The sequence below is a fragment of the Dermacentor silvarum genome, chromosome 1 (assembly GCF_013339745.2).
Source record: "Dermacentor silvarum isolate Dsil-2018 chromosome 1, BIME_Dsil_1.4, whole genome shotgun sequence".
Lineage (NCBI taxonomy): Eukaryota > Metazoa > Arthropoda > Arachnida > Ixodida > Ixodidae > Dermacentor > Dermacentor silvarum.
In genome coordinates, this window is record NC_051154.1 from 143,949,993 (window position 1) to 143,977,582 (window position 27,590).

Here is a 27,590-nt window from a genome sequence, read left to right on the forward strand (position 1 = left end):
ACAGCTTTCAGAAATCATCTGTCAAATGGTATGCGTGTTATGTATGTATGTATGTATGTATGTATGTATGTATGTATGTATGTATGTATGTATGTATGTATGTATGTATGTATGTATGTATGTATGTATGTATGTATGTATGTATGTATGTATGTACGTATGTGTGCGTGTGCGCGTGCGCGCGCGCGCGCGCGCGTGTGTGTGTGTGTGTGTGTGTGTGTGTGTGTGTGTGTGCGTGTGTGTGTGTGTGTGTGCGTGTGTGTGTGTGTGCGTGTGTGTGGTGTGCGTGTGTGCGTGTGTGTGTGTGTGTGTGTGTGTGTGTGTGTGTGTGTGTGTGTGTGTGTGTGTGTGTGTGTGTGTGTGTGTGTGTGTGTGTGTGTGTGTGTGTGTGTGTGTGTGTGTGTGTGTGTGTGTGTGTGTGTGTGTGTGTGTGTGTGTGTGTGTGTGTGTGTGTGTGTGTGTGTGAACACGTAAATAGTGATCAGCTGAGGTCTGACCACGATGAATAGCAGTAGGTAAGGGAAATATATCGTAACACCAGTTCAGAAAACCATTATTTCTTATTGATTTTTTCATACACTGTAGAGGAATGTCTGCGTTTTTAGAGTGTGTACGAAAACTTCAGGGGTGCGCATTGAGATGCTCGGAATGACGAAAACACTCTACAAGTCGCGGTCGTAAGCGAACAGAAAAGAACAGAAGACAGGAATTGTGTGTGTGTTGGAGGAGGAGGTGAGAGAGGGAAGGAACAATTCCGACCATATGCATTGCTCATCAGCACGCCCGCTCATGCTAGGAATCTAGTGTGCGTAAAGGGAAACGTACGAAAGGTAAGGGGAATAAACTGGAGTAGCGCCAAATGGGGGGGAGTGTGTGAGGTGTTGCTAGTTTGCGAAAGGCGGGGAATTGGGGAAGAGGCCTGTGTGACTGAAAGGAGAAAGCGGTGCGATGATGGAAGGAGGCGTGGCCAATATACACAGCCATACGCTCTCAACTACGAAGGTCTGAGCCAGACTACTTCAGGAATTCCAATTGCAAACACTAGGAAATGTTTATTCAGGTACGCGATCACTTAAGTGCCTGAACCGCGTCCGGTCCCCCTTCTTTTCTCTCGCTTGACGCACTTATTATTATTTTTTTCTATTCCGTCGGCGCACTCAACGCGCCCGTGCTTCTTGCCCTAAGTGGCGGAACACTCCGTCTCACGCCGTACAGTGCTACGAAACTACGGCCGTGTCGTGCGTTTTTTGAGAAGCAAGCCTGTACATGCTGCATGTGAATCGGTGCCAGTCTTGGCCAACGCCACCTTTGCACTTGGCGACGATACACAGCTCGAGGAGCGCGGGACGAGCAGGCCGTGGAATATCTTGCGGTCATTTCTCGCCTTCTTTGAATCTGCGGATGTTCACAGATTCTGCAGGCGGCTCGATTGTCTAACACGCAACTAAATACTGTTGCGAATTTATCAGTGCTTCAGCAGGCATGGTAGCTCTCGCTACACTGCATGGGTGTGCGACGGAGTGCAGTGTCTGAAGAGTCACTTGACCCACTCTTCATTAAATTCCCAACTTTCCTGGAAAGAGTGTTTTGCTGCACGCTAACTTTGTGTGTGGAGAAGCAATACGCGCAGGAAGGAAGGGTGGACCATTCGTGACAAGGACGGCATGCGGAAACTGAAGGGAATGGAGTAGGAAAGAAAGATAAAAGAAAATGGTGAAGGAAGACTGAGATGGAGGAGATGGCCAATGTTGGCCTGGGCGCGATTCGAAGCGCTACTTTTTTTTTTATGAGGTCACATCCGCACGGAAAGTACACATAAACAAATCTAAGAACACTGCATTATGACAAGGGCTGTAGTAATTAAAAGTAGTGCCGTACAAAACAAGAGAACGACAAAACTAGAAAAAAAGAAATCACTCGCACTCGATCAATGAATAACGATGTATTGAGCTGTTGTCTCAGAATCTAGGGGGCAGTGCTCGACGTCAGCCCCTTTGCTTTATTTGAAGCAGCTCCACGTGAAGCTTGCTCATCTGCCTTCTATAGACACCTTGTCGACATGTATTCTAATGTATGCATGACCGCTATAAATCAGCCACATATTAGTATAACTTTCAGTTGGGCGAGTTGGTAAGGGTTAGTTTCTTCGACACGGCGCCATAGAATTGCGAGGCGCGCGACTGCACACCTGAGTTCTACCAGGTTCATGTCGCCAGGCATCATAATCAGACAATTGAGGAGATTATCGAGGCACGACTCATACATAATAAAAAAGAATCATGTGCGAGTTTTGCACTAAAAAGATTGTATTTGAATGGCTAATTTTTACTTGTTTGTTTAACCACGTGTTGGTTTATATTGTCATGTCGATTTCGAATAAATTTGAGTTGTGAGTCGGCGCTTGTGTTCGTAGTGTCATTCTGTGCTCATGTCTTTCTGTGGCACCCGTGTCGAAGTAATAAACACGTAAGTATTACTGACTTTCTGCTTTGTTCAATGCCTTTCGTCTGTGGCATAAAAAAGATGTCTTCGGATTTTACTTGAAACTATTTTGACGATCGACATTCAGTTTAACGTTTCTAGACGGTTCGCGTGTGGTGCGACGAGCCTTTCAGCAGAAAGCTCCTGTCGTGGCGACGGCGTTCACTCGGCAGGTACAGAGCAAAAGACTTTCTTCTCTCTCATACAACTTGTCGTGAAGCCAGTTTAAAAGCACGCGTACCGCGTGCACTTGTGGAACGGCCGAAACCTGCTGTGCCGACCTGGGTCGGGTACGCCTCGGGCGTTCCACGCTAGCGGGGGCAGGCGGCGGCCCTCCCGCCGCCCTACCCGCTCGGGCCCTGCACCAGTCAGTGCACGCACAACACACGCTGGGCGCACGCAGGTCCGTGCCCTGTTGTTACTGGCCGCGCCCTAGACAAGCGTGGAGTAGGGCGGCGGCGGGGTCCGGCAGCGGCTGCCGTCCGGCGGGAAGCCGTCGTAGGGCGGCGGCTCCGCGGGCGCCGAGGGTGGCTCGCGCACGAACGTGGAGAAACTGGCCGACGCCTGCGGCGGCGTCTCCGGCGGCGCCGTGGGCACCACGGGGGGTCGGCTTTCGGCGACCGCTGGACCGAAGGCCGGGTCAGCGCGCAATTGGCCGAAGCGCAGCGTGTCTCGCACCTGCGTGTTCACATGGTGGAAGTCCTCGAGCTGCACCGCGTCCTCGGCGTCCTTGAGCGGCCGCCGCCCGTGCCGGCAGCGGCGGCACACGACGCGCAGCAGCACGAGCGAGAAGAGCAGCAGGAAGGCGGCAACGGCGGCCAGCACGCCCTTGCCGTGAACACTGCTCTGCGCCACCAGGAATATGATCCAGGCGGCCACGGCCCACAGCACCAGTGCCAGCAGAAGCGGCAGTGCGCGCCGATGCACGGGCAGCTTGCCGTCGCGGCCGGCCGGCACGAACAGGATGGCGGCGAGAACGGCGGCTGCACCCACCACCAGGAAGACGACGCCCAGGAGGCGCGTGGCGGCCGCCGACGCCCAGAAACCGCCCGCCGAGCAACAGAGCGCTGCCAGGAAGCAGAAGCCGCTGGCCGCGATTTGCGGCGAGCTGCGCCGGTCCTCGGACTCGTCGGGCGCCGCCGGCTCAGCCGGGCCCGGAGGGGCGCCACCGTGCAGCGCGCTGGGACCTGGCCGCCGCTCCAGCGAGCGCAGCAGGGCCGTCGATGGTGCGCCCAGCGGCGACGAGGCACCCACCGCGGGGAACCTCAAGTCCATGGCTTAAGGCGCCATCGCCTCCGCCTGCGTATAGAGAAATATACTTTACTACGAGAGGCGCCGCGCGCGTTCGGACCGCATCTTGCAATAATGATGGAATCGACCCACCTTTGACGGAAAGCTCGAGCACACGAACCTAAACTTTCAAAAACGTGTCACGGAGGACCAAAGGCGGTCGTCCACCATTTTCTGTTTGCATTTTCAATTTCTTGTTGAACGAGAGCGTTTCAAGCAAGAAATTAGGAGTAGATGATCGGACCCAACCAAATGTTTCCTCCCCTGTGCTAGCCTGATAGCTAAATGCCACAAGGTGACAAAAAACAAAAACAAAAAAAAACAAAAAAACAACTGTCAGTCCTTCCACTGGGGTGGAGATGGAAGACCAGCGAAGCTGTACTATGGTGGGAATTATGTATTTCCAATTATGACTCTTAAGATGTGATGGTGTAATTGGTTATTTGAACTATTAAAGAATGAGAAATATATATGATTCGGTGGTTTTAATTTATTTAGTGACCACAGGGACCATGGCCTTATGGTCGCTACGGTACACCGCCATAGGTTGTACGGCAAAGGTTGTCACGTTATTCATAAACACGTCACCAACGCCGCGCGCGTTTGGTGCGAACGCAGGCAAAACGCCACCGACGTCGACAACAGGGGTGCGATCTTGTACGCGTTCCAAAATGGAACGGAGGCGGTCCGTTCCATCGAGCCGCACACGATTGGTCAATTTGATCGTCACGGTTCAAATTGACCAATCGTGTGCGGCTCACGGTTCAAATTGACCAATCGTGTGCGGCTCACGGTTCAAATTGACCAATCGTGTGCGGCTCGATGGAACGGACCACCTCCGTTCCATTTTGGAACGCGTACAAGATCGCGCCCCAGTTGTGCGCGTTACTTGTGTGACCGCACACAACCGCTGTCAAAACGCTGGCTACGTGACAGAACGGCTAAACGCCGTTGTCGACAATGTTAAGGGAAAGGCCGGTGAGAGCCAAGACAAAATCGTCGGCACACAAACAGTAAGCTGTTCGATTCCAGCAATATCCGTCGTTTCGTCAGCTATGGTATGGAGAAGCAGCCTGCAGCGTTTACTTTTGCATCTAGAACTTCTTTGATAATTTCACCACAAATTTCTATAATTTGGTTTTTTACATCTGGGCTTAAATACGAGGCATTACTAGGGCAACTTTCCAAATGGTTATTCAGACATGTATTTCCATAATCAGCTCGCATGCGAAGAAGCGCCCCGAAAATACCAGTATTTTCAGCGGGGGCTTTGCTTAAATCCATAGGACCACTGTCCCTATGGCCACGGAGAGCCAGACCTTGTCGCCCGAAAAAAAAGAACTGCCTGAATATAATGCCGTTAACTTTCTTCTGTTTTCTCTTATATTTTACTTTACATGCCCTGGTCCAGCTTATCGATCACATTGGGCGTGCTTCCTGAAAATGTTTGGAGAAAATTTTCAGCTGCCAGCTGACAGTCACGGTGATATTTAGTATTTTCGTGTGTGTGGAAGAAGAGCGCGTGCTTCCATTTCTGGAACGGCTTGGACACGAGGGCTCCAGTGCGCGCATGTTGGCTGAAGTTTGTAAGAACATTAAACCCATAAAGTTCCAGAATTGAAAATCTAAAGCACGCCTTTGGAAATGACAGTACACCTTTCGCGTCAAAAGTTTATGAGAACTTCATACCCATAAAGTTTCGGAATTTAAATCCATGCGCTCCGTAGATTCCGCGGCCGCTGCGAGATGCCGCAACGCGCCCGCTCGCTATTGAAAAGCGCTTGAAAGTTTGTGCTCGGATGGGGCTCCTTGCGTTATGTGACTCCAGGTGCAAGGGCGTTGCCACGAAATCCAGGCCGAGTTCGCAATGTTGGTGCCGAAATATCTTCTCGAGCGTGAAAAAGACATTGTAGACAAAATGCAGATTGATTCCAGGCGCCGGTGGTTGTTTTGGTCGGCGGTGCATGCCAGCACGAAAAAATTTCGGGGTGGGAAGGGGGGGGGGGGGGAACCCCTCCCCTGGCTACGCCCCTGCCAGGTGGCGCTCGCATCCTCGGCAGGTCAAATTAGGACTTCGCCTGCGTTTTAGACACGCGCACGCGTCGAGGCAATAGCAAACAATTAAAAAATGATAAAAGGTGCTAGGGCCTTCACATTTTAATATAAGACCACTTATATTGCCCCTGGAAGAGCGTCTTCCCAGCAATGCATTTCTGTTTAAAAGTCAAGCCGACTTTAGTGAGATCGGTGTAAGCTTGGTCTTTGTAAGCTGGCTTTCCCACGTTTTGTGTTACAGTGAAGCGCTTCCACTGAAAGAAAAATGCGATGCGAACGGAGCCCGATAACGCTATCGCGTTCCACTCTTAAAGGCGAAGCTTAAGCATCCTCCAATTTTTAATGTGACTACGGCTCGATAGAATGAACCAGTCCATAACGAGATAATTGAAATCACCACCTAGAAAAAAAAAGTCGCAGTTTCGCCCGAAAGGCGAAGCATTGATTGCAATAGCTAATTAGTAGACCGCTATACGAAGTAAGGATATAGTAGATTTCTTGACCGTATAAATTTATAAACATTCATTTACTAACTAAATTAACAAGCATGGTGTCACGCGCGCACAGGCAAGCATGAAGACATCTCACTCTATGATCGCGGAAACTCACTGTCAAAACGCTGGAGTGAGGAAGCGCGGTAGCAGCAGTGAGCGAATTGATCTTTGTGCTGCCTCTGCTTCAACGCGAACTAAGCGGCGAGAACACAGCGCACACGAAGCTATCAGCACTCAGCGCAGTCTGTCCCTATCACAGATCGCTTTCAAGATGAGGCCCGCGCAGTCGCGCTTCGAGTTGCCATGGGTTTCCCTCGGGGAGCAGAGTTGCGCATCTGATTGAAAGTGCCGCTCGCGCCCCTATTCGTCAAATCTGGTCACATGGGCAAAAAGCATCCTTTTGAGGGGAAGCCAACTTCACGGCTGCGCCTGCACCATAGAGTGTCTATGGCTTGCATTGCCGATCGGCGCACCACTCTCGTCGCGAGCCTCTGTGCGCTGTTGCCCGCCGCGCCACCTGGCCTTCGCGGAATGAAGGAACAAGCACCGTCGGCAGCTGAGCTAGGGTGCCACGCTAGCTGAGCCGCGCCGTATCCTGCATTCGAAAGGAGTGCCTTTTCTGCTTAACACGTATGTGTCAGCGGGCAAGATGGCGGATCTATGCGCAACTCACAGTAACCCTAGCCGCGCTCGGCCGCGCTAATACGGGGAGCGACTAAATCCCCACCAGAACACACCAGTGTTGCCAGATCTCGTCTTGTGCGGTTCCCTAGATTTGCGAGGCGGAGATGTCCCTAGTGAAGTCACGCGACTGCGTGCTGCGCTCGCCTTCTTATCGCTTCCCCCTCCTCGTATACGTGCGTGCGCCAGATTTCAACGTGTGTGCACGCAGGAGATGAACGTGGGCGCAAGGTTCACACTTGCAGCTTATTCTGAAGAGAAATGAAACTATGCTTCATTTATTCATGAGAAATCTAAGTTAGCTCGTGTTACGACGGGGTAAGTGCTATGATCGACCAGTCGCCTATAGCTGAGGCCAGCTATAGGCGACTGGTCACGGCCGTCTGGTGTTCGGGCCGTGACGAGACGCTCTCTCGACTCGTTCTTAACGCCTTTTATGCGGTCCCCCCCCCCCCCCCCCCCCCATTCTTAAAATCATTTTCTGTTACGTTAGTCACTGTCGCACTCTTCACCATTCACCTGATGTTTAACGGCTTGGCGGCGCCTAGCATTCCTATATTTGTTTCTGCGTGAACTTCGAGGCCATTCCCCTACCTGCCCTCCCAGCTGTTTCTTGTGGCGGTTTCTTAGCTTCCCTGGCCCAGCACACCCGTCCTTGACATATCTTGCCGTGCGCACATCAGCGTTCTGTAGGTCGTTCGATCTTGTCGATGCTCAACACATTTAGCAAATGTAATGATATCTATTCCGCAAGGCAGTTGCTAAACTTCTGGTGGTGCAGTTTATTTTGCAATCAGCATGCCATCAGCACTGCATGGTTTGCAAGTCTGAGAAAACTCGATCTCGGTTCCGTTTGTGCCTTTGCATATTCTGCATCTCATAGCAGCACACATTGCGTGACTTATCGATTCACAAGTTCAAATAAAGTCAGCCTATAACCTGCGTTGACAAACGCGCTGACGATCTACAGGTGCATTGCAATAGTCGATTTACTTTTTCGACCTGCCACGCGGACTTCCCGTAGCTCTAACCGGCAACAACTCACTGGTCAAAAAAAAAAAAAAAAAAAAAAGAAACGGAAACATCATGTTTCTAACGTGACTTTTTGGAATCATGAGGTTAGTGGGCGCACAGATGTGAACGAACAGATTGCGCAATTTGAGAACACACACGGAGCCTGAAGCTTTACCGCGGAGCGACCTAAATTTCTTGTCAAATAATCACACACACAGGTTAATGCGCATAACCGATTCCTTATCGCGCACAATCGACCACTTACATACACAAAAAGGGTCAACAATCGTCGCCACCAAGACGATTCATCCAAATGATCGCATATGCCACACAAGACATAAGGCATCGCCGAAGATGAAGTTGTTGACAGTCCTAACAATCTCCCCGTGAATTCACGTGAGCGCTCGCGAGATAACGCAATCCTGGCTAAAACAAACAAACACAGAAAATATTATAAACAGAATAATGCGCATAGGCGGGTCCATCATTAATCATATGGGCAGCAGCGAAAAAATATGCACAGCGAGTTTCACTTCGCCTGTTCAACTGGTCGACTTGACTAGGGAATTTCGGCCTCCATTCTGGGTACATAAAAGAGCTAATTTTAGGGAGCAGCCCAGAGTTGCCAGCATGATGTTTTCTATACCGCTAACCTTGGGCGATGTTGCGGTCGGTATTTAGTCTCGCGCCGCCATACGCAGCCGCCGCCGAAGTAGAACCCCCCTACCCCCTCCCCTCCCCCCCGATGCCTTGCGAGCGACAGAAGACGGCGCGCTTCCTCCCCGCTCTCCTCCCTAGCGCGTGCCAGATTGAGCCGCCATCGTCGGGTAACCCTCGCCATAGCCTCCTCGATAAACTGTGCCTGTCAAGACGCCGAGACAACAATAGGGAGGCGCCGTCGGCAGAGTTGCAAACGGCCGCCGCTCATTTCGCTGAGGGCGCCACCGACGTAGAGTGCCGTCGCGTCTCCCGTCTGCGCGGCGGGCGCGACGCCGACTGTTTTAGCTGCGATCGTGGCACAACGATCAACTGGGTGACCAGAGCCTTGTTTATAGCGCTGTAGAACACCATAGTAGTGTCTCGAATACAGTCTGTGAAAGTGCGAGCGCGGTTGCAGCAACTGTAACGTCAAAGCGGATCGCGCGTCGCACGTAGCAAAAAAAAAAAAAAAAAAAAGAACGAGAAAAACGAAAAAAAAAAAAAAACGCGAATTTGTTCATTGTGGTTAATACGCCCTTAGTTACCGTAGTAAAGTGCAGAAAGTGCGCAAGTCGCCAAGCGTTCTTAGAGCTCTCTCTTCCCGGGACGTACATAAAGTTAATCTGTCTGTCTGTCTGTCTGCTGCTCTATAGTGAGCCGTCCTTCTTATATTCTTCTTCTTCCTTCATTCTTATAGGGAGCCGTCCTTCGGGCCTCGGCGCACGTAAATTCTCTAGATTTTAAAGCAAAAAAATACCTAAGGACTTTAGGCGCACGTTAGTAGCATACTATTTTTACGACTTTCAGGCAAGTTTTCCCCAAGTTCTTTTGCATCAGATGAGCGTTGTGGCCGACGTGAATATTCATACCCAGAAACCTTTGCACTTTCTACCACGCCCGTGTGCCTTGGCGACCAGGAAAAATAGAAACAAGTATTTAAGGACCTAGAAAAAGCGCCGTATGCCTTCAATAAGCAAGATGCGAGCAAATATTTTATTGCAAACGCTTTGTTGAACGATGCATGCAGCTCAGACATACAAAATACCGAGATGCATACAGTTCAGACATACAAAATCCCGAGGGCGCTTCTGTCGTTATATGCTTTGTCATTATATGCGTTGCTCGAAGTTACATGTATCCACGTGAAGAAGTTCATGGTGCTTCACCCGCACATGATGTCTGTGAACCAGCGTGGCCTCCTCGATTTTTTTTTTTTTTTTTGACGTGATCGCATGTCGAAAGCATCTAGCAATCACGGTCGCTCAGCGTTAAGCTCAGGTCCACGATCACCCAAGAAAGTTTAAAATTTGTGGACCGTACCAACGCTGCTAGGTTTGACCATAATGCACGAGCAAACTCCACAAAAACAATGCACCCGACTTGCGATCCCAGCGGAGGTAACGGAGAGACGGAGACGCGGGCACACGGCAGGAGTCATGAGCTAGTCTACGTCGGTGGCGCCATCTCTCGGTAGAAACGACCAATAGGGAGAGAGAAAAGCGACGGCCGATCGAGCGCCGTTTGACAGGCACAGAGTTATCGAGGAGGCTATGCCCTCGCACGCTTTCACTCACTCATACAGCATACGGCGCGCGGCGACGATGTTATCGCCCGTAGACTTTATACAGAATGTCACGACGACCCCGACGGCCATGGCAGAAATGCGCCTGGAGTGTTCATATAATTGATATCGCCATAAAACGGGGCATTCGTAAACCTTAGCATAACTTGTTCGATCGCGTCGATGAGAAGATCGGTAAGCTCTGGACCACTGTAAAGAAAGGTGGGTAGAGGGAAGGGAGAGAGGGGGGAAGGAGGCTCGATAACAAACGCCGATGACACAACACGACCAACACCTGAGTCTGTCGAAATAAGAGAAGAACAGTAGAGTTGGTTGATCGCAAAAATTAACCCTATCACCTCCACAGCTAATTCTGTCTGAAAAAAAAAAAGAGAGAAAAAAAAAAAGACGATGAGGGTTACGAAAGGCCACTGCTAGCGACGTCATCAGAAAGCCATGTTTCAGTGCGATTGGTACTGTCTGCTGAGAATGTGTGTATGCTTCGGAAGTCGCCCAGGAACAAGAAAACAGTATATATATATATATATATATATATATATATATATATATATATATATATATATATATATATATATATATATATCCGTTCTCTGGCCGAAGGTTTACTGCGTGCTGCCGTCCAGCAGCGTTCGACAGAAGGTTCACGACCTGCAGATATGAACTACGGTACTTGCGGTGGAAAAGTTTGCCTTGGAGATTAATTTTCTTAGAGCGGACTGCAGGCAAAGTGTAACCTGTACGATTACGCTTCGCGACCTTACACAATTTTTTTTTTATTTACGAAAAGTGTACCGCCCCCCTGTCAAAGGTTCTTGCTAACTCGCTAACGGCACGCAATTGTTCCATCTCAGAACATCGGCTGCGTCAAGCGACCTTGCCTTGTAATGACGCAAGTGCGAGTTCATCGCGGCGTAATGCTGTCTCATCCCCATCCTCGCACGCTATAATTGATTATATTGATTGACTCCTTTTGTTTACCATGTGCACGCACCGTCTCGACTGCGCTCCCTCTGCTTAGAAAGCTTATTACAGGCAGAGTGACGCTCATTGGCCAAAACTAGCCCTTGCGCCATGAAAACGAATCAATCAATCAGTCAACCAGAACGACAGATGATCGCGAATGAATTCTGGCAAAACATAAGAAAAGTAAGACAATTATTTCGACTTCGAATCCTAGTCAACCCGAGTGTTGGAAGCGAGCAAGATATTCATGCGAGATGGCATGCAACCACATACGACATATATACCAACTATAGCCGGAGAGCTTTCTGCAAACACAATAAGCTCAAAGCTCTGTTAGCTCCCTTATAAAGCGGTTCTTTTTTCACCTCATGAGGTGAAAATACGCGAACTGGAATTTCACCTCATGAGGTGAAATACGCGAACTGGAGTGAGCCGAATTAGCCAGGCTAATTCGGCTCACTCCAGTTCGCGTATTTCGCGTCCCTCAGACGAGACTAGCGTGGAAGATTTTACCAAAGTGAACGTGCATGCTGTAGCCGAATATGTCATCCTTGTGACCGGACCCGCCGCAGCTTATCAATCACACGAAGAGTGAACAGCTCTCGTTCGCTAATTCATTTCGAAAGGGGTTGACTGACGCAGCTCTTATATGTGCACGTACACGTGTCAAGGCGATATACATTTGTAATTTCATCCCGCAAGGGTGTGGTGCACACAGAGTTGAAAGGCGCAGGTTATCTTTGCTTTCATCTTCTTTTTATTTACTACAGCGCGTGCAACCTTGGCCAAAAAAGGTGCTTACGTCAAGCTAACTTGGCTTCGCCGTCGTTGTGATGTCAAAGGCGGGCCACGTCCCGGACGGCAAAATGGGTTCTGCCTGACGTCAGAGTCTTGCGTGGGTGACGATGCATTCGTCGAGCACACTCCGCGCACACCGAAAAAAAGAAAGAAAGAAATAAAGAAAGGTAATAGAAGAAACGGGAAATGGGGGTGGGGGCGGCGCTCCGAGCTCCATCAGGCCCAAGGTGATGGCTGCTGATCACGCCAGCGACAGCCGCGCGTTGAGGGCTCAAACATACGCAATATCCTCCAACTCTTGCCTGGCCTTGCCTGCAGGCGTCGTCCGTAAGTAGCGCAGTCTTACAGTGCGCGATGAAGGCCTTATCACGTGAACCGCACTTTTTTTCTGGGCAGCGCACAAAACGGGAGAGCACAAGAGCATACATTAGCATCTGCAGTGGTCATCAAGCACGCAATCAAACACATGCAAACGCACCGCGCGGGCACCGCGATCTGCCGTTCTGGACTCGTTGCGTTATGAGAATGGGGCGAAATCGCGGTATGTGCGTGGTCGTTGTGGCTACACGTGGAACATTTTCGGATGTTGGTGTCTGCGGAGCTTCTGACGCGCTCCAACCCGTGCGGACTGCGATTTTGAAGTACATGAGAGAGGGGAAAAAATATGCCATCTTCTTAGAATGTTTGCAATCTTGAGAGGCGACCAATTCACCACACATCGCTTTTTGACAAGTTTTGTAGTATGAATTTTCTTACAAGAACGACGCTATTGAAATTGTTTGTTGAAGCTATTTCCCTTGAATATTATGCTTAGGAAACAGCGTTCCGAAAATTGCTGTGAAACGCACTATATATATATATATATATATATATATATATATATATATACGCGCGCGCGAGTGGAATAGCGCTGTGCATACAGCAACATATAACGACGGGCGCAAAGTATAGCCCCGCAAGGGAGGGCGTGATAAGGCTAAATAAGAAAGTATGTATCCGCCATATAAATCTATAACAATATACGAGTAACATATATTATGATCACCATAGTTTACTTCATCCGACGGATTTGAGGTGCGCCCTGCCGGCGAGCGAGGATGCTCGTGGCACGTGCACCTGAACGGGGTACGGGAGGGAAAGGGTTTCGTCAGCGCATGAAGGGGTGTGGTTGCGCACCCACCGCTTCAATCTCGCTTCGCAGAAGCCAGCTGACCTTGCGCCCTTGTGTGCATAATTCATCGCTCGAACAAGATCTGCCGCCGAGCAAGCTCAATTTTATTAAAGAAAGAAAGAAAGAAAGAAAGAAAGAAAGAAAGAAAGAAAGAAAGAAAGAAAGAAAGAAAGAACAGCCAGCTGGCAGGACAGGGCAGGTCAAGCGACAACTTGCGCGCCTCGTTGCGGTGTTGTGATCGGCTGTGTGCTCTCCACTGACATCTGAAACCGCCATGATTTGCGGTTGCAGCTCACCATGTACCATAAATAATCGATTCAAGAAAATGAGACGTCGAAAAATTTAGAAGATTGAACCAGCAGATATTGTTATACGCGAGAATCAGATTTCGAGAAAAAAAAAAAAAAAAAAAAAAAAAACGTCACGAGCGCGTTGGAAGACTGGCCGGGTGAATTCTATTCGCAATTACGACATGTTGGTTCGACGTATAGGCCGCAAGGCAACTCCTGTTGGGCAGAACTCTTTATTCTATGGGGCAGAACCCTGGCAGCTATCAGGCGTCTCGCAACGCTGACGTAATGAGCGCGGCCAGTGGCGTTGCAAGAGTCGCACGTCGATGGTGCACGAGATGAGACCGACCGAAAACCGTCGGCGGAAGTCAGAGCCCAGTGAAATATTAGATAACATTAGCTGGACGTTTACTGCTCAGATCAGATCATACACACATAAGCTCAGCAAGAACGCTAGTGTACCTATATGCGCTTACAACGCTCAAGCAAGTAGCGAAATTCAGAACTCTTCCCTTGGTGCACCATCGAAGTGTTTGTGCGTAGCATTGACGGTGCGTCAACTTCGTCAATCACAGTTTGCAGCCAACGCACTCCACCGTGGTCTCTGGAGACCCTCTACCTTGCACGCAAGAGCCGCGCATATAGGCCGTCGGCGGGACAACACGGCAACGGCGGCGACGACGTGAATGCGCTTCGAGTGTCCGCATATATAAAAACAAGAAAATCACTTGTTGAGGCGCTTGTTGAAGCGCTTGTTCAAAACAAGTTGGTTCTGCTAGCGAGGTTATGCAACAAAGGCCGAATTTTGATAACTTTCTGTCCGCGCAAATACCTCCTCATTTCTCTTTACTGCCGCCTCCTCTGATGCCTGCGAGGGAAATATGGCTGCCTTCCTGCCACACGGGAATAAAAGTTCTTGCCAAAGGAGGCATTGTGGAGACTCTTCGTCAGAAGAGAGCTCTGTAGAGCTTTGCTCGGAAGCAGAAAATGATGTGTTCTCCGAGTACTCGGACGATGACGATTGTGTAAATGGCGCAGAGGATCTCGTCGGTGCACGCGAGTGGTTCTCCCACCTACTGACTGTGCCTTTGGAGCGGCGTAAAAGTAGCCGCTATTCATGTAGACGTGTTTTGAAACATTTAGATTGTTTTCTTTTAGTATAGTCATTTCGTTATTTTTTTTATTGTGTATCGATCCCCGCAGGGCGCTGTGCCAACCTGTGCAGAGAAGTGCTGTGCCTTTCATTTGACGCAATTTAGGAAATAAAGCAACCTTACTGAATTGAAAATGGTACCCTTTAGTAAAAAAAATAAAAAAATCCCTATAAACAGCGAAACACGATTCCGGTAGATTTGGCACGATTTTCGTTATTTTTCGGGGTACGGGAAAGCAGGGCGGCGTACAACTCAGTCATTGGCGAGCATACGAGGTCTGGTAGAAAAGTATTCGACCTTGTTTATTGGGGGCGCAGCTAAAGTCCCTATATAAGAAAAGTACCGCCATCCTTTGATAAACGCCGCTTCTCTCTCTCCTGTATCTCCGATGGGACGATGATAGCGCGCGCTTTTCACTTCTTTATATTTTCTTTTTTTCCGCCTCAGAGCCATGTTGAAAGTCCTCTGCGCAGCCGCAGTCGCCGGCGGCGGCGGCGGCGGCGCGCGCCCGGCCTAAAAGCTTCAACGTGGACTTTCTATAGGTGCACCACCGTCGACTTGGCTTTCGCAAGCAAAAAGTAAAGAAAAAAATGTCGCAGTTTCGCCCGAAAGGCGAAGCATCAGTTGCGATAGCAAATTGGTAGAGAGCTATTCGGAGTAGGGATAGTAGAGTAGTTTTATCGGCCGCATAAACTTGGACACATTCGCTTTCTAACTGAATTGACAAGCGTGGTGACATCGCGCACAAGCAAACATGAATAGATCACACTGAATGACCGCAGACGACGACTGTCAAAACGCTGGCGCGGCCGCTGCAGCGGGCGAAGAATCGTGCGGTCTATCGCTTCAACGGAAACTGAGCGGCGAATGGACAGCGCATAAAGGTCAGAGCCGACCTTTATGGAGAAACAACGTGAAGGAGAAACAAACGTGAAGTATAATCGGATATGACGTATGTTTTCATTTTAAATGTCTTTATAAGGGCCGGATGATGCCAAAGTCAACACGAATAAACAAAACAAGACCGAGGTTCACAGAAAGACGGAGGCTTGAAGTTAACAGTGGTCGAACAGGGAACTATACGCTGGCGCGAACGTTTCGACAAGGGGACTGCTCTTCGTCAGGGCAGCAGCTACTTTTGCAGTTGTTAGCCCGACGAAAACAAAATCCCCTTGTCGAAACATTGACTCCAGCGACACTAAAAAGCAAATTATTTGTCACCCTAGCTCTGCGCAGTGCCTAACATCGTGTATACCCGAGTAGAGGAAATTGAAATTGCGATGGCGCGCCAGTCGAGCCCGGCCGTGGTGGAGATAAAGAGACGGTGCGGGCGACGGCCGCCACAGCCAGTGCAAGCATATTTGTTGGCAGAGTAGAAGCTGCTCCCCCCGTCCCTCCCGCGCTGCCTCCCCGGTTTTTTTTTTTTCTTTTTTTTTTTTTTTTTTGCTTTCGCGTGGGAGATTGCGTTGCCAGTTCTCCTTGCGCTGGGTTGCAAGTAGAGTGTACTAGACAATGGTCGAGTGGGCCGAACGGCGCTCTGCCGCTGAGGCGCCGCGTGTGGAAAAATAGTGCGAGGGCGCTGCGAGCGAACTGGTTTGGGCGGAGACGCGCTCCGCGGCATATTCAACGTACTTTCGTTGCGAGCGCCGAGGCCGATTGCGCATAGTACGCTCTTAAAATAGTGCTTTATTTCAACTGTAAATGTATGTTTACACCATTTTGCCAAACATATATATTTGAGGCACGGATTATACAACGCGACGTCTTCAATTTTGCTGTCGTTGTCAAGCGCGTCGTCTGCTAGCGAGCCCGCGTTCGCTACGCGGACGCTGGCGGACGCCCAGTTTTTCTCGCAGAACCTCTGTGCAGTACATTCTTTTAATGGTTTAGTTGCTTCGGTGCGCCCATGACTCTTGCCGGCCGGTTCCAAATGTAGTTTTAGTCAGGTGAACTGCTGTTTTTACCACTGTCCTCTAAAAATAACTGGTATCTCCGCACCATGAAGGCTACGTAAGAAATTTTATTATTGATATCGTGTCATTTTACACGCGCTTCTTGTTGGTGGATATTGATCAGGGACAATGATCGAAGAAAACAATATTAAAGTGAAATAAACCAGGTTTATTAACTGCGTGGCGCGAAGAATGACAATGTATTTTTAGGCAATTAAATCAAAGGGTACATAGACAAATATATTAATATATATATATATATATATATATATATATATATATAGGGGAAAATAACAAATAGTATAAATGCAATAATTGAAAAAGTGAGAACTCCCGGCCGGAATAAGCGCACGTGTTTGCAGTAACAAACACACTTATTAGTGAATACTGGAAATAAAACACTCATTCGCAGAAATAATATTCATAGGCAAAACCATCTTATATATATATATATATATATATATATATATATATATATATATATATGTGTGTGTGTGTGTGTGTGTGTGTGTGTGTGTGTGTGTGTGTGTGTGTGTGTGTGTGTGTGTGTGTGTGTGTGTGTGCGTGCGTGCGTGCGTGCGTGCGTGCGTGCGTGCGTGCGTGCAAGTTTTATTGATATGCTGTACGACGCCGAATAGTCATTTCTGTTCGAATGTAACGCATGACAGCACTATTGAAATCTCAAAGGTGAGTGACTGCATGCAAGTGAGGACTGTTATTCCGAATGATTTTGCTGCCGGAGAGTTGTGGCTGTTGCGCAGAGGCGCAGTTCCTGAGAATTAACAGACGGGAGGTCCAGTCTCACCATGTTTGCAACCCATTAAAACTGAGTGCCCCATGTGGTACCACACTTATCTTCAACGAACGCAACAGATCTGCACATATCTCTGCGTGTATGTGAGACATGCCGTTCCTTTAATTGTTTCATTAGGGTAGTTATGATAGTGCACCGGATAACTGAACGCAGCCGTTTATGATATACAAGCTGCAGAGTTGAGCGGTCATACATTTGGGAACGGCATTACATTTATGCATGAAATATAGGGTAAGCGTAACATGTTTTTCTCGGAAATCAGGCTCGAGAATAATTTATGTTGTTTACACCCCCAGAAATAAGCCGAAGAACGCAGCCACCTGCTTTTTTTTTAATATAGGCAAATTCTTGGGTTTTACATGGCAAAACCACAATATGATTATGAGGCACCCGGTTTAGTTTTCACCACCTGGGGCTCTTTAACATGCACCTAAATAGAAGTACACGAGTATTTTTCCATTTCGTTCCCATTGAATTCCGCGACCTGGATTGAAACCGCTAGCTCCCGAATTAGCAGCGCAACGCCGTATCCGCGATATAGGCACTAATTAGGCTACCGCGCAGGCTTTCTTTCTTTTTTCTTTTTTTTGAGTATCGACTGGGAAAAAATTCTACGTACGGCTTACGGCCAAAGATTAGCATATATAGAATGGGTAACTAAAACCGTTTCCGGCGCGCGAGGTCCGACTGCAATAAATGTATGACCTCGTACCAATTACTTCGCATTCTGTTACGCGAGAAAGGCGGAAACTTGATTGGAATTTTGCACTGCAGTTTACTTTTTTTTTAATCTATACCAATGAGTCCCGTAAATCTAAGTACAAGGCACCGGATGGGGCAGATATGCTTTACTTGTTTGAAGCGGCAAGCAGGAAGGTTACATATGTTACAATTGCTTCGTCTGCGTTTCGCATGACCTACTGATAGAAAACTATAGGAGCAACAATACACACGAGAGATACATGCTGCTTGAAGAACGAGAAAAATATTTTTTCTCCAAAAGGGAACCGTACAATAATATAGTAGAATGAAAGCCGACACTGCGGCCGCAATGCACGCGCAATCACCGAGCGGCATTAGAAAACAATAAAAAATAAATAAAGAAGAGAAAGGAAAGCAATTTATTCTTAAGGCATAAATACATGTCATATGCAATTATGAACTCCATTTGATCGGTCTGAACGCAAATACCAGCGCACGAAGTAGTACGAATGACCCTGCCGAGCAGTATCGCCAGCAGTTCCAACGGCGCGACCTTGATGCGGCCCAATCCACTTCGACCGCAGCGCCGCCCCAGTATTTTTCCACGTCGGGCGCCTCACTGCAAAGCATGCGCCGCCCCAGCCGCTCGTCCCACTCGACCATATTCTAGTACACTCTAGTTGCAAGATAAGCATTTGGTGCCGTAGCACAGCGTCGCCCCGCCTCCCTCCCCCCCCCCCCCCCCCCCCCCCATACCCCCACGGCCTTTTGGGCGACAATCGCGTTTGCTTTCCGCCGTGCGTTGGCTCTCCGTGATAGCCTGCGTCCCCCGCGCGCTTTTACTCGTACGGCGCGCGGCGACGATTTTATCGCCCTTGGAATCTATACGGAACCTGACGGCGAAGGCGACGGCGAAGGCGACGGCGACGGCAGAAATCCCGTTGAAGTGTCCATATAATTGCTATCGCAATAAAAGCAAGCGCTTTAGGAGAGGAGGCGGCGGAGGAAAGAGTAGATGGCGGTACTTTGACTTTAGGCGCAGCCGCAGCTGCGCTCCCATACGCAGCAGCGGCCGGCGCATGTGCCACAGCTACACCGTCACGGCCGCCTTTGGGGGTGCTGAAATAGTGGCGCTATCACGCGGTTGTTTTTGTATTTCGCGAGCTTTCTTTAAAGGAAATTACAAGACGCTCCGTCAATTGTACCTAATTGCAAACACTTCAGTCAGCCATTTTTAAATGTGATCTACAACTTTCGTATTGGCACTTTCTTGGTGAAGCGAATATTGAAGCGAATGGTGAAGCGAAAACTTGGCTGCGCCGGATTCAAGTGATCACGTGACTGTTTGGCCCGCGGAGCAGGCGGGATTTTTCCCTCGCGTGTGTATCCACCTTTTAAAGAAAAAATCATCCCGAACCACGCATCCCGAACTACGCAGGCCCTCCGTGGGGCGCATAGGCATTACGGAACTAATTTAATTTCTCAAAAATGCGTCAGAAAATTCTTGAAGTACGACTTACACACAACCTACAGACATGATAGCATCGAATTGTAATTTGAATATACGAGAAAACATAATTCTGTCACGGTGAAATTCAAACACAAACCAGCTGCCGTTTGAAGTCTTAGTGGGAGCGGCGCGCCCCGCTCGGTTCCTTGCAACACCTTCCAGATGGCGCTCGCCTCCGCGCATCCTCGGCAGCAGCGGCGCCCTAAGGGACCTTAGCGGCGCCCGCCGTGCGGGCGCCGCCAGCGTTTCTAGCTAAACATTACGGTAACATAAGGTGCATTCATTTTTCTTGCGCTAAGTACAGTATGACGCAACAGGGACTAAACGAACACTGGATATGAAACGGACACGAACGGGTGAGCGCAACTCCCGGTGTCACTTCACGGTGCGTATTCACAAGAAAAATGAGTACACACCAACTAGGCCAATTCATAGCTCTTCTAAACATATATAATCTGCAGTTGCCGGGATGTGTGATAAGCAATTCCACTCTTAAAGGCGCGTCCTCCAAGTTTTTTTTTTTTGCTTGTATTTGCTATTTCCTTTTTGTTCACTGACGTGCGTTCAAGCTTTTGTAATGTTGTTTTCAATATCTATACACTCTATACCTTTCCTCCAAGCGGCCGCCGGCAGAAGCTGAAATTTGACGTCATAACACCCACCCGCGGCCAAGGTTGGCCACAGCTGTCGCAGTGTTTCCAGGGGTGTCGGTCCCTTGTAGCGTTTGTTTAACCCCTTTCGGCGATCTTTGCACGTACGTGGTTCGTCTGAAACACTATCCCCATCGGCGCTCCACGCAGGTAGTGCGTCTTATACATGAGGCTTCCCGCGGTCGTCGCTCGGTATTGTCGCGTTCGTCGCGGCTGAAGAGAGAGAGAGAGAGACAAAACTTTATTTTGATGAGGCACGGAGAAGCGTCGATCTCCGTGGTGGGTGGAGCCTTCAGTCCAGGGCCCCAGTGGCGGTGGCAGCACTTTCGGCTCTGGCGATAAGCTTTCGCTGATCCTCCAGTGCCGAGCTGGTCAGCACCATCTCCCACTGCTCGTGCGTTGCGTTTCGATTTGGGGAGTTATTGGGGATATTTTGGCATTCCCATGTGGTGTGGTAGAGGGTAGCTCGCTCTGTACAGAAATGACAAAGGGGCTGATAAAGGGTGGGGTACATCGCTTGAAGGAGCGTGAGGTGAGGATAGGTGTTGGTCTGGAGTTGCCTCCAGGTCGTGGCTTCAGCTCTGGTGAGGGATGGGTGGGGTGGCGGCATCGTTCTTCTCGAAAGGCGGTAGTGCTGCAGTATATCGTAGTAAGTTTGTAGTGTGTCTGGACTTGGGTCTTCTGGCGTCTCTTGCAGTGCCCGGTTGCAGTGACCTCGGGCTATCGTGTGTGCACGATGGTTTCCGCTGACGCCTTCATGTCCCGGTGTCCAAATTATCGTGGTGCGGGGTATTTCGTTGAGGCGATGTAGAATATCGCATGCGATTTTATGTAGATGGCCATTCGCGTAGGCTCGACATGCTGACTGACAGTCTGTAAGAATATATAGTTTTTCGTTTTGTCTCGATGCCGAGATGGCGAGGGCAATAGCGGCCTCTTCGGCTGCGGCGACGTTCTGCGTACGAATGGAGGCGGATACCAGTTCTTGCTGTCTGTGTCCAGCTACGCTGGTTACCATGCCCTCTCCATTCGGGTACATGGCCGCATCTGTCCAGCGAGCAGTGGAGAGAGTGCCGTATCTCGTTTCTATTGTTATCGCTCGTGCTTTTCTCCTGCCCAAGTGATATTCCGGGTGCATGTTACGAGGAACAGGCGCCACCATTATTTGCTCGTGTAAGGACTTGCGGAGTACTTCTTGCGGCGGAAGGAAATGCCCAGACATTGCTGTTATAACAGCATGCATCGTCGGTAGTGACACACCGTCGCACCCGTTTCCCAGATACGAGAAGGTGCGTAAACTTTAGATACCTGCCTATTGTCTGGTATAATCGGGTAAACGCGGGCGTTGGGGCGTTCGGGCGGAACCGTAAACGTGAGCGGCCTGTATGGTGCTGCCACCTGGTGGCGCAGAGCTCGAACAGACAAAAACGGCTAATATTGCAGTAACCAAGTGTATTCTACTTCGCTGCTGGTGTAAATCTTCGGCAGCAACACGATTACGCCACTACCGAAAATTTACACCAAGAAGTGACCAATATTTCTTGCATAAGTGTCTGGTGCAGAGCGAAATCTTCGCGCTACGGTTCGCGAAAACCTGACCGGCACTTCCACGGCCGTCTGCTCTTCTTCGTCGCTTGACGCGGAAGGCTCGTAACCGTAAGCGGTAATAATTCCTGCCAAGTGGGAATGGTCCTCGTCTTCAGACGTGTACTCATCGCTGGTAGACGCACCAGAACTCGAATCCATGCTCGCGATGGCGGCGTCGGCGCGCTTCGAATCACCGTCACTAGATTACTATTTTGCTTCGAATGACCGCGGCCGGCCGGCTGGCTATCCGACGAGGGTGTCGTGATGTCACGCCTTCCAATTCCCGCGGGTCGGGCAGCGAGGTGCGCGCGCCCACAAAAACGCCAAAAATTAGCCATCGGCTCAAAAATGAGCTAAGTGACTACTTCCTTTCGGTGTAATCACACACTGAGGATTTATTTTGTGTCGGCATGCCGCAGCGCAAAGCATATACAGGGTGTCCCACGTAACTTTTGCCAAACTTTAAAAATATGCAAATACCACGTAGCTGGACAGAACCGAGGTAATGTTGTCTGTCGTCGCTTGGAGATACTCAGATTATTTTTTTCAACCAGCCTAATTACATAATTAATCTTAATTAATTAATTAACTTCTCAAATATTACAATTAGATGAAAAGTGTCGTTGAGAAAATTGTAGAGCAACATGAAAAACTCCCGATACAGCTTTCTGTTGCTCAATGCGTGCTACATAAAAGTGTTTTTCCGAGCGTGAAAGAAGCCCGCGCGAATACACGCAAAATTGCCGAGCTGCTGGCTGCTCGAGGCACTTTCGCCAGAGAGCACATAATCTGAGATCGCCAGAGAGCACATAATGTCTACTCATGTACTTATACTGACGCACTTAGAGCGCATAATCGGCATTTCTCGCGGATTCCTGACGACGATCTCAGCTCAGTGGAAAGACGTCAGGCTATATTTCCAAGAAACATCGTGACTCGCCAACCTTTCCTCCCAAAAAGCTTCGCACCCGCTGCGTGATCACTACCTCCATTGTGGCGTTATGCAGAAGCCTCAAATGCACCTCCAAACGCCAGGAATTAGAAGGAAAGCCCAGATGTTATCAACAGCTATAATTAGCTTACTTCATCGCTTTTAGACGAAGTGTACGCGGACCGCGTTTATATTTACACGAATGGTTTAGTCACGTGTATATACCAATTCCACGGCCGCTGTTCAGCCCGTCTGGTCACAGCCTTATTCCGAACGTCACGTATGACCGCGTCCACAGGAACAAAACGCCATTTGTCTCGCTGTTGAATATATATTGAACAGCAATCACCGTGTAAATGGGTAGTGTCCAGCGATTCTAAAAGAGTCCTTCAACACCTTCATGCAGGCGCCACTGCGCCATGGGAATTGTGAGCAGTTGATTTCAAACATAATTGAAATCTATGATCGCGCTGTCGGAAAAGGACATGATAGACAGGATGATCATTTTCAAGTCTTGTGGAATTTTTTAAGATAGCCTGTTGCAGATAACATAATTTATATAGTCCTCGAGCTGGATTATTCAGAGAGACGTACAGTCGGCGTCAGCCGGGAACGGTGGCTTTACGGGGCACTCCGGAGCCAGCCAGCGACGTCTATAGGTAGTTGCTGGGCCCAAACGTGCCCAGAATCTACCGTTAGACGTCAGATCCAGCAGCTAGCGTCGCTGGCTGCCTCCGCGGAGCGCCCCGGAGGCCGCCGTACGTTACCGCGCTCTACACAAGGGTGACACAGACTGTATACTTTACTTGCGCGAGAAATCGAAACACATATTCAACTCGTGTATCAAGCTCACCTTACAGGGGGACTGCGCTGCGCGTTGTTTGGCATGTCGAAGATGGGGGCTGATAGAGGGCGATAAAAGTGCACAACGCTCATTATGTCTTTACAATGAGTTTAAGGTAAATTTTTGTGGTCTGCTTGATATAGTTAAAAATACCCGGGCTTAATACAAGCGACCTCGACTTCCACCTTCGTGAACACTATTAATTAGCGAGATAAATTTAATCAGCCCATAGCTCTGCTATCTATCTTCGCGCGGAGTGGCGCCTGACACGGAAAAAAAAAAAAAAAAAAAGATATCGCCGAGAGCTAGTGGGGCTATGCTAGTCCAGGTGCAACCAAATTAGGAAGGCCCACTAAGCTTCAGCAAAGTCACTCCCTCACCAGAACAGGAATTGGCCTCCCTGGTGCAGTATTCGGCCTCTACCTCCCTCATGACTCCTACAATTAATATATATTCATACTATACAGTATATATTGACAATGGGCCCAATCGTCAGTTCTGTACAGAATGCCATCGGAGATAGATAATGTAGCGACACGCTGATTAACTTGTCTCGCTAATTAATAGTGTTGATGAGGATAGAAGTCGAGTTCAGTTGCATTAAGCCCGGGATGGGAGTGCTTACCGCATCTCTCGACAAATTGGAGTGCAAAAATTTGTAAAACACTGTCGCACACGCTGCAGAAGAACTAGGTGACGAGAGCCGAAGGTCAACAGTGCACATATATTGATTAATTTTAACTAACTCTGAATGCACGCCATCGTTTAGCATTTATAAAATCGAGGATCCGACGGAATTCCTTGGGGTCGGGGAATATCATTGTCAATAAAACTTACAGTGCGGACCAGGGTAAAGTCTATTCAAATAAAAGACGTTTCGGGAGCGTTCATTGTTCACAAAGACAGCAAGCGGCGGTGCACTCATTTAAGGACGTGTTATCACGTGCTGCAGGCATCGTGCATATACAAAAAGGAGGGGGGGGGGGGGGGGGGGGGGGGAGTGCCAGTATTTCTATTAAGCGTGTGCGCAGTAGTCGGAATGATTCAATATTCCAAGTGCAAGCATGGGGCCAGTTTTCTTTCGGTGGAGATGATGCACGCGTCATCACCGTTGATCACGTGCCCAGTACACGCAGCATACTCTGAGAGAGCATGACAATTTCTTGTTTTTCACATCATTAGAATATGTCCCCGACGCCTTCTTTTGAAATTCCCAGTTTCACCTGTATATATATATATATATATATATATATATATATATATATATATATATATGTGTGTGTGTGTGTGTGTGCGTGTGTGTGTGTGTGTGTGTGTGTGTGTGTGTGTGTGTGTGTGTGTGTGTGTGTGTGTGTGTGTGTGTGTGTGTGTGTGTGTGTGTGTGTGTGTGTGTGTGTGTGTGTGTGTGTGTGTGTGTGTGTGTGTGTGTGTGTGTGTGTGTGTGCTCACAGTTTGCGCAAGTAATTTTGTACACAACCACCAGAGAATCCGTTCTCTCCAATTTGTCGTTGCCATTCGTCCGTGCTGTGTACGTGTGCCACTTGTAACGTCGTGGCTGCGCAGAACCAGCGCTTCACTGCAGCCCGGGACTTAAATGTCACCGACGCCCGTTTTCGAGTAGAAATGGTGATCGGTTGCGACGGGCGCGTCTGCTGTCGTTGTACAGAGTCCATGGACGACGAAAGGTTTCCGCACGCAGCCAGCTCCTGTCGAACGGTTTCCAAGTCCCTCTGTGCGTCTTCTTGATTGAAGCAAATCCGCTGGGCTCGTCGATCAAGTGACGACACGACTTGACGTTTATAGCTAGAAGGATGCACAGATTTAAAGTTCAGAAAGCGGCCGGCATGCGTACTTTTTCTACAGACATCGAATGCCAAGTGGTTACCGTCTCGTTTTTCAAGAACATCAAGGAACGAAAGGCAGCCGTCCGATCTATACCACACGAAATAAACCGTGAATGAAGAACGCCTCAGCATAACTACAAATATTAAGTGGTTGCAAGTCTTTTAATTGTTTTTAGTTTCGTGTGTCTACTCAATCACAGCGATGTTTGGTTTCTACAAAATACGCTTGCTTAAAATGTTGGCATCATGGATTGCTAGTTCGTAACATGATTCAAAATAACAGTTTGCGACAGCATAAATAACGCCCTCTCGTAATGAGAACAATCATGTACGCTGCCCACACTATAGTCGTGACTCGTTAGTAGAAAAGCAGGATTTCACTTATGTTGCATCTTAAGCAAGCACGACGCAGCATCCTGAATGCATATATATATATATATATATATATATATATATATATATATATATATACACTAAGCCGACTTCTTGCGCTAGCAAGGCGCACCGCCTTAATTAACTAACCATTCGTATATGCTTCAGCGCCGTTTTTTTCTAGGGCCCGTTCACCAGACGAAACTGAGCGTCGAAGGGCAGAATATATATATATATATATATATATATATATATATATATATATATATATATATATATATATATATAAAGGAGATGCAAGCGAGCGGCGTGGTCTAATTAATCGCTTCGGGAACGCAAACAGGTTGCCAAAGCCGAAAACAGCCGATTCAGGCCGCAGCTGTTCATATATAGAGGTGCTGCAATTCCGTGCTCTTGGGAGCGCTCGAAAGGCCGCGCGGAAAACGTGTGCGTTGCGCGAATCAATCGTAACCCGGTAGGGCGAGCCGTCAACGATTCAACATGTCAGCCGCAATCTTGCATGCGGATTCTGTCGGCCCAGATTTCAGTGACGCTGCTTTTTGCCAGTTTCGCACTTTCTCCTTCCTATCCGATCGCGCGCAGTCGTTCCCTCTTCCCAGCATTCCCCTTCCACCCTTCAGCTGGCCCGTTCCCCATCCTTCTTTTCCTGCCCCTGATCAACGAATATCCGTGGGATGTTTTCCGCCACCTCTTCCGTGCGGCGCCCGCTACATAGCCTGTAATCCGTATTTGTTACTACGTCTCTACGACATCAGTGGGTATTTAGGCCTAATGCTTACTCACACTGCCTCTCCCGCCTCCCTCGAGAGTGTCGTAGTGGTGATGGGATCCCCAGGGAGGAAAAAATAAAAAGAGTCTGAACTGAATAGAAGAAGACATAAGTAGATACACCGACGGAAGGTTCTTATGTATCCACTCTTTCTTCCCTTTTTCTATTTACCTGAGCGAGCACAATGCGCACAATCCTTCGAATGAATGAACTGAATGAAAGGTTGTGCAACGTGCGCGCAGACTCATACACTCGGTCAGGTGAATGGGTATACGCGCATCATTTTTTTTTTTTCTCCAGGATCGCTTATTAGGCCAAGCACAGAGAAGAGAGAGAGGCAGGAAGTGGCCCAGGCGCTTGGCTCCTCGCTTGGACACGGCGAATACCGTGGTCGGCGAGCATCAAGCACCGACGCAGCCTCCCGGGCCCAAACAGTAGCAGCGGCTACGCGGTTATAATGAGCGCGCGCCGCGCCGAGGCGGCCGCTCACCTCGGGTGTCGGTGGTGCTGGCCGATGGATCAGCGCGACCCGCCGCCTGCTTCCGCCCGGCCCGCGTCCGCCGGCGGCCGCAGCTCTCATCGTAGGGCCTCCCCGCGCGGCGCCCTGCCCTGCGGCGCGATGGCTCGGCTCGCTGCGTTCAGTCGTCGCGGCAACTTCCCGCAGCTGGCCTGGGCGCTGGGCGATCCGGGACCCTCCGTCGCCATCACCAGCCAGCGGATCGATTGGCCGGAACGAGCGCGCGCGCTGCGTGTGTGTGTGTGTGTGTGTGTGTGTTCGTGTGGGCTGCGACGCCCCAAGGCGTGGCCGCGCGATGCACTCTTTGGGCCAACGCCGCTTCGTAGGAGTGCTCGCGGCCGCGTAGGGGGCGCCCCGGAGCTCGCACCTTGGCGCGCGCACCACTCAGGCTAAAGCCACGCCAGG

The 27,590-nt window shown here is 49.3% G+C and overlaps 1 protein-coding gene and 1 long non-coding RNA gene across 2 annotated transcripts in view; both read right to left on the reverse strand.

Annotated features, from left to right (window-relative positions):
- Positions 1-27,590, reverse strand: part of LOC125940209 (uncharacterized) — a 174,443-nt gene that overhangs the window by 63,557 nt on the left and 83,296 nt on the right. The gene's annotated exons all lie outside the window — the stretch shown is intronic.
- On the reverse strand, positions 520-27,425 carry LOC119436176 (uncharacterized). Its single transcript, XM_037702943.2, has 2 exons — positions 27,159-27,425; positions 520-3,780 (listed from the first exon to the last, which is right to left on the reverse strand). The coding sequence occupies exon 2, from the start codon at positions 3,754-3,756 to the stop codon at positions 2,914-2,916; it is 843 nt and encodes a 280-aa protein (XP_037558871.1). The 5' UTR covers positions 3,757-3,780; positions 27,159-27,425; the 3' UTR covers positions 520-2,913.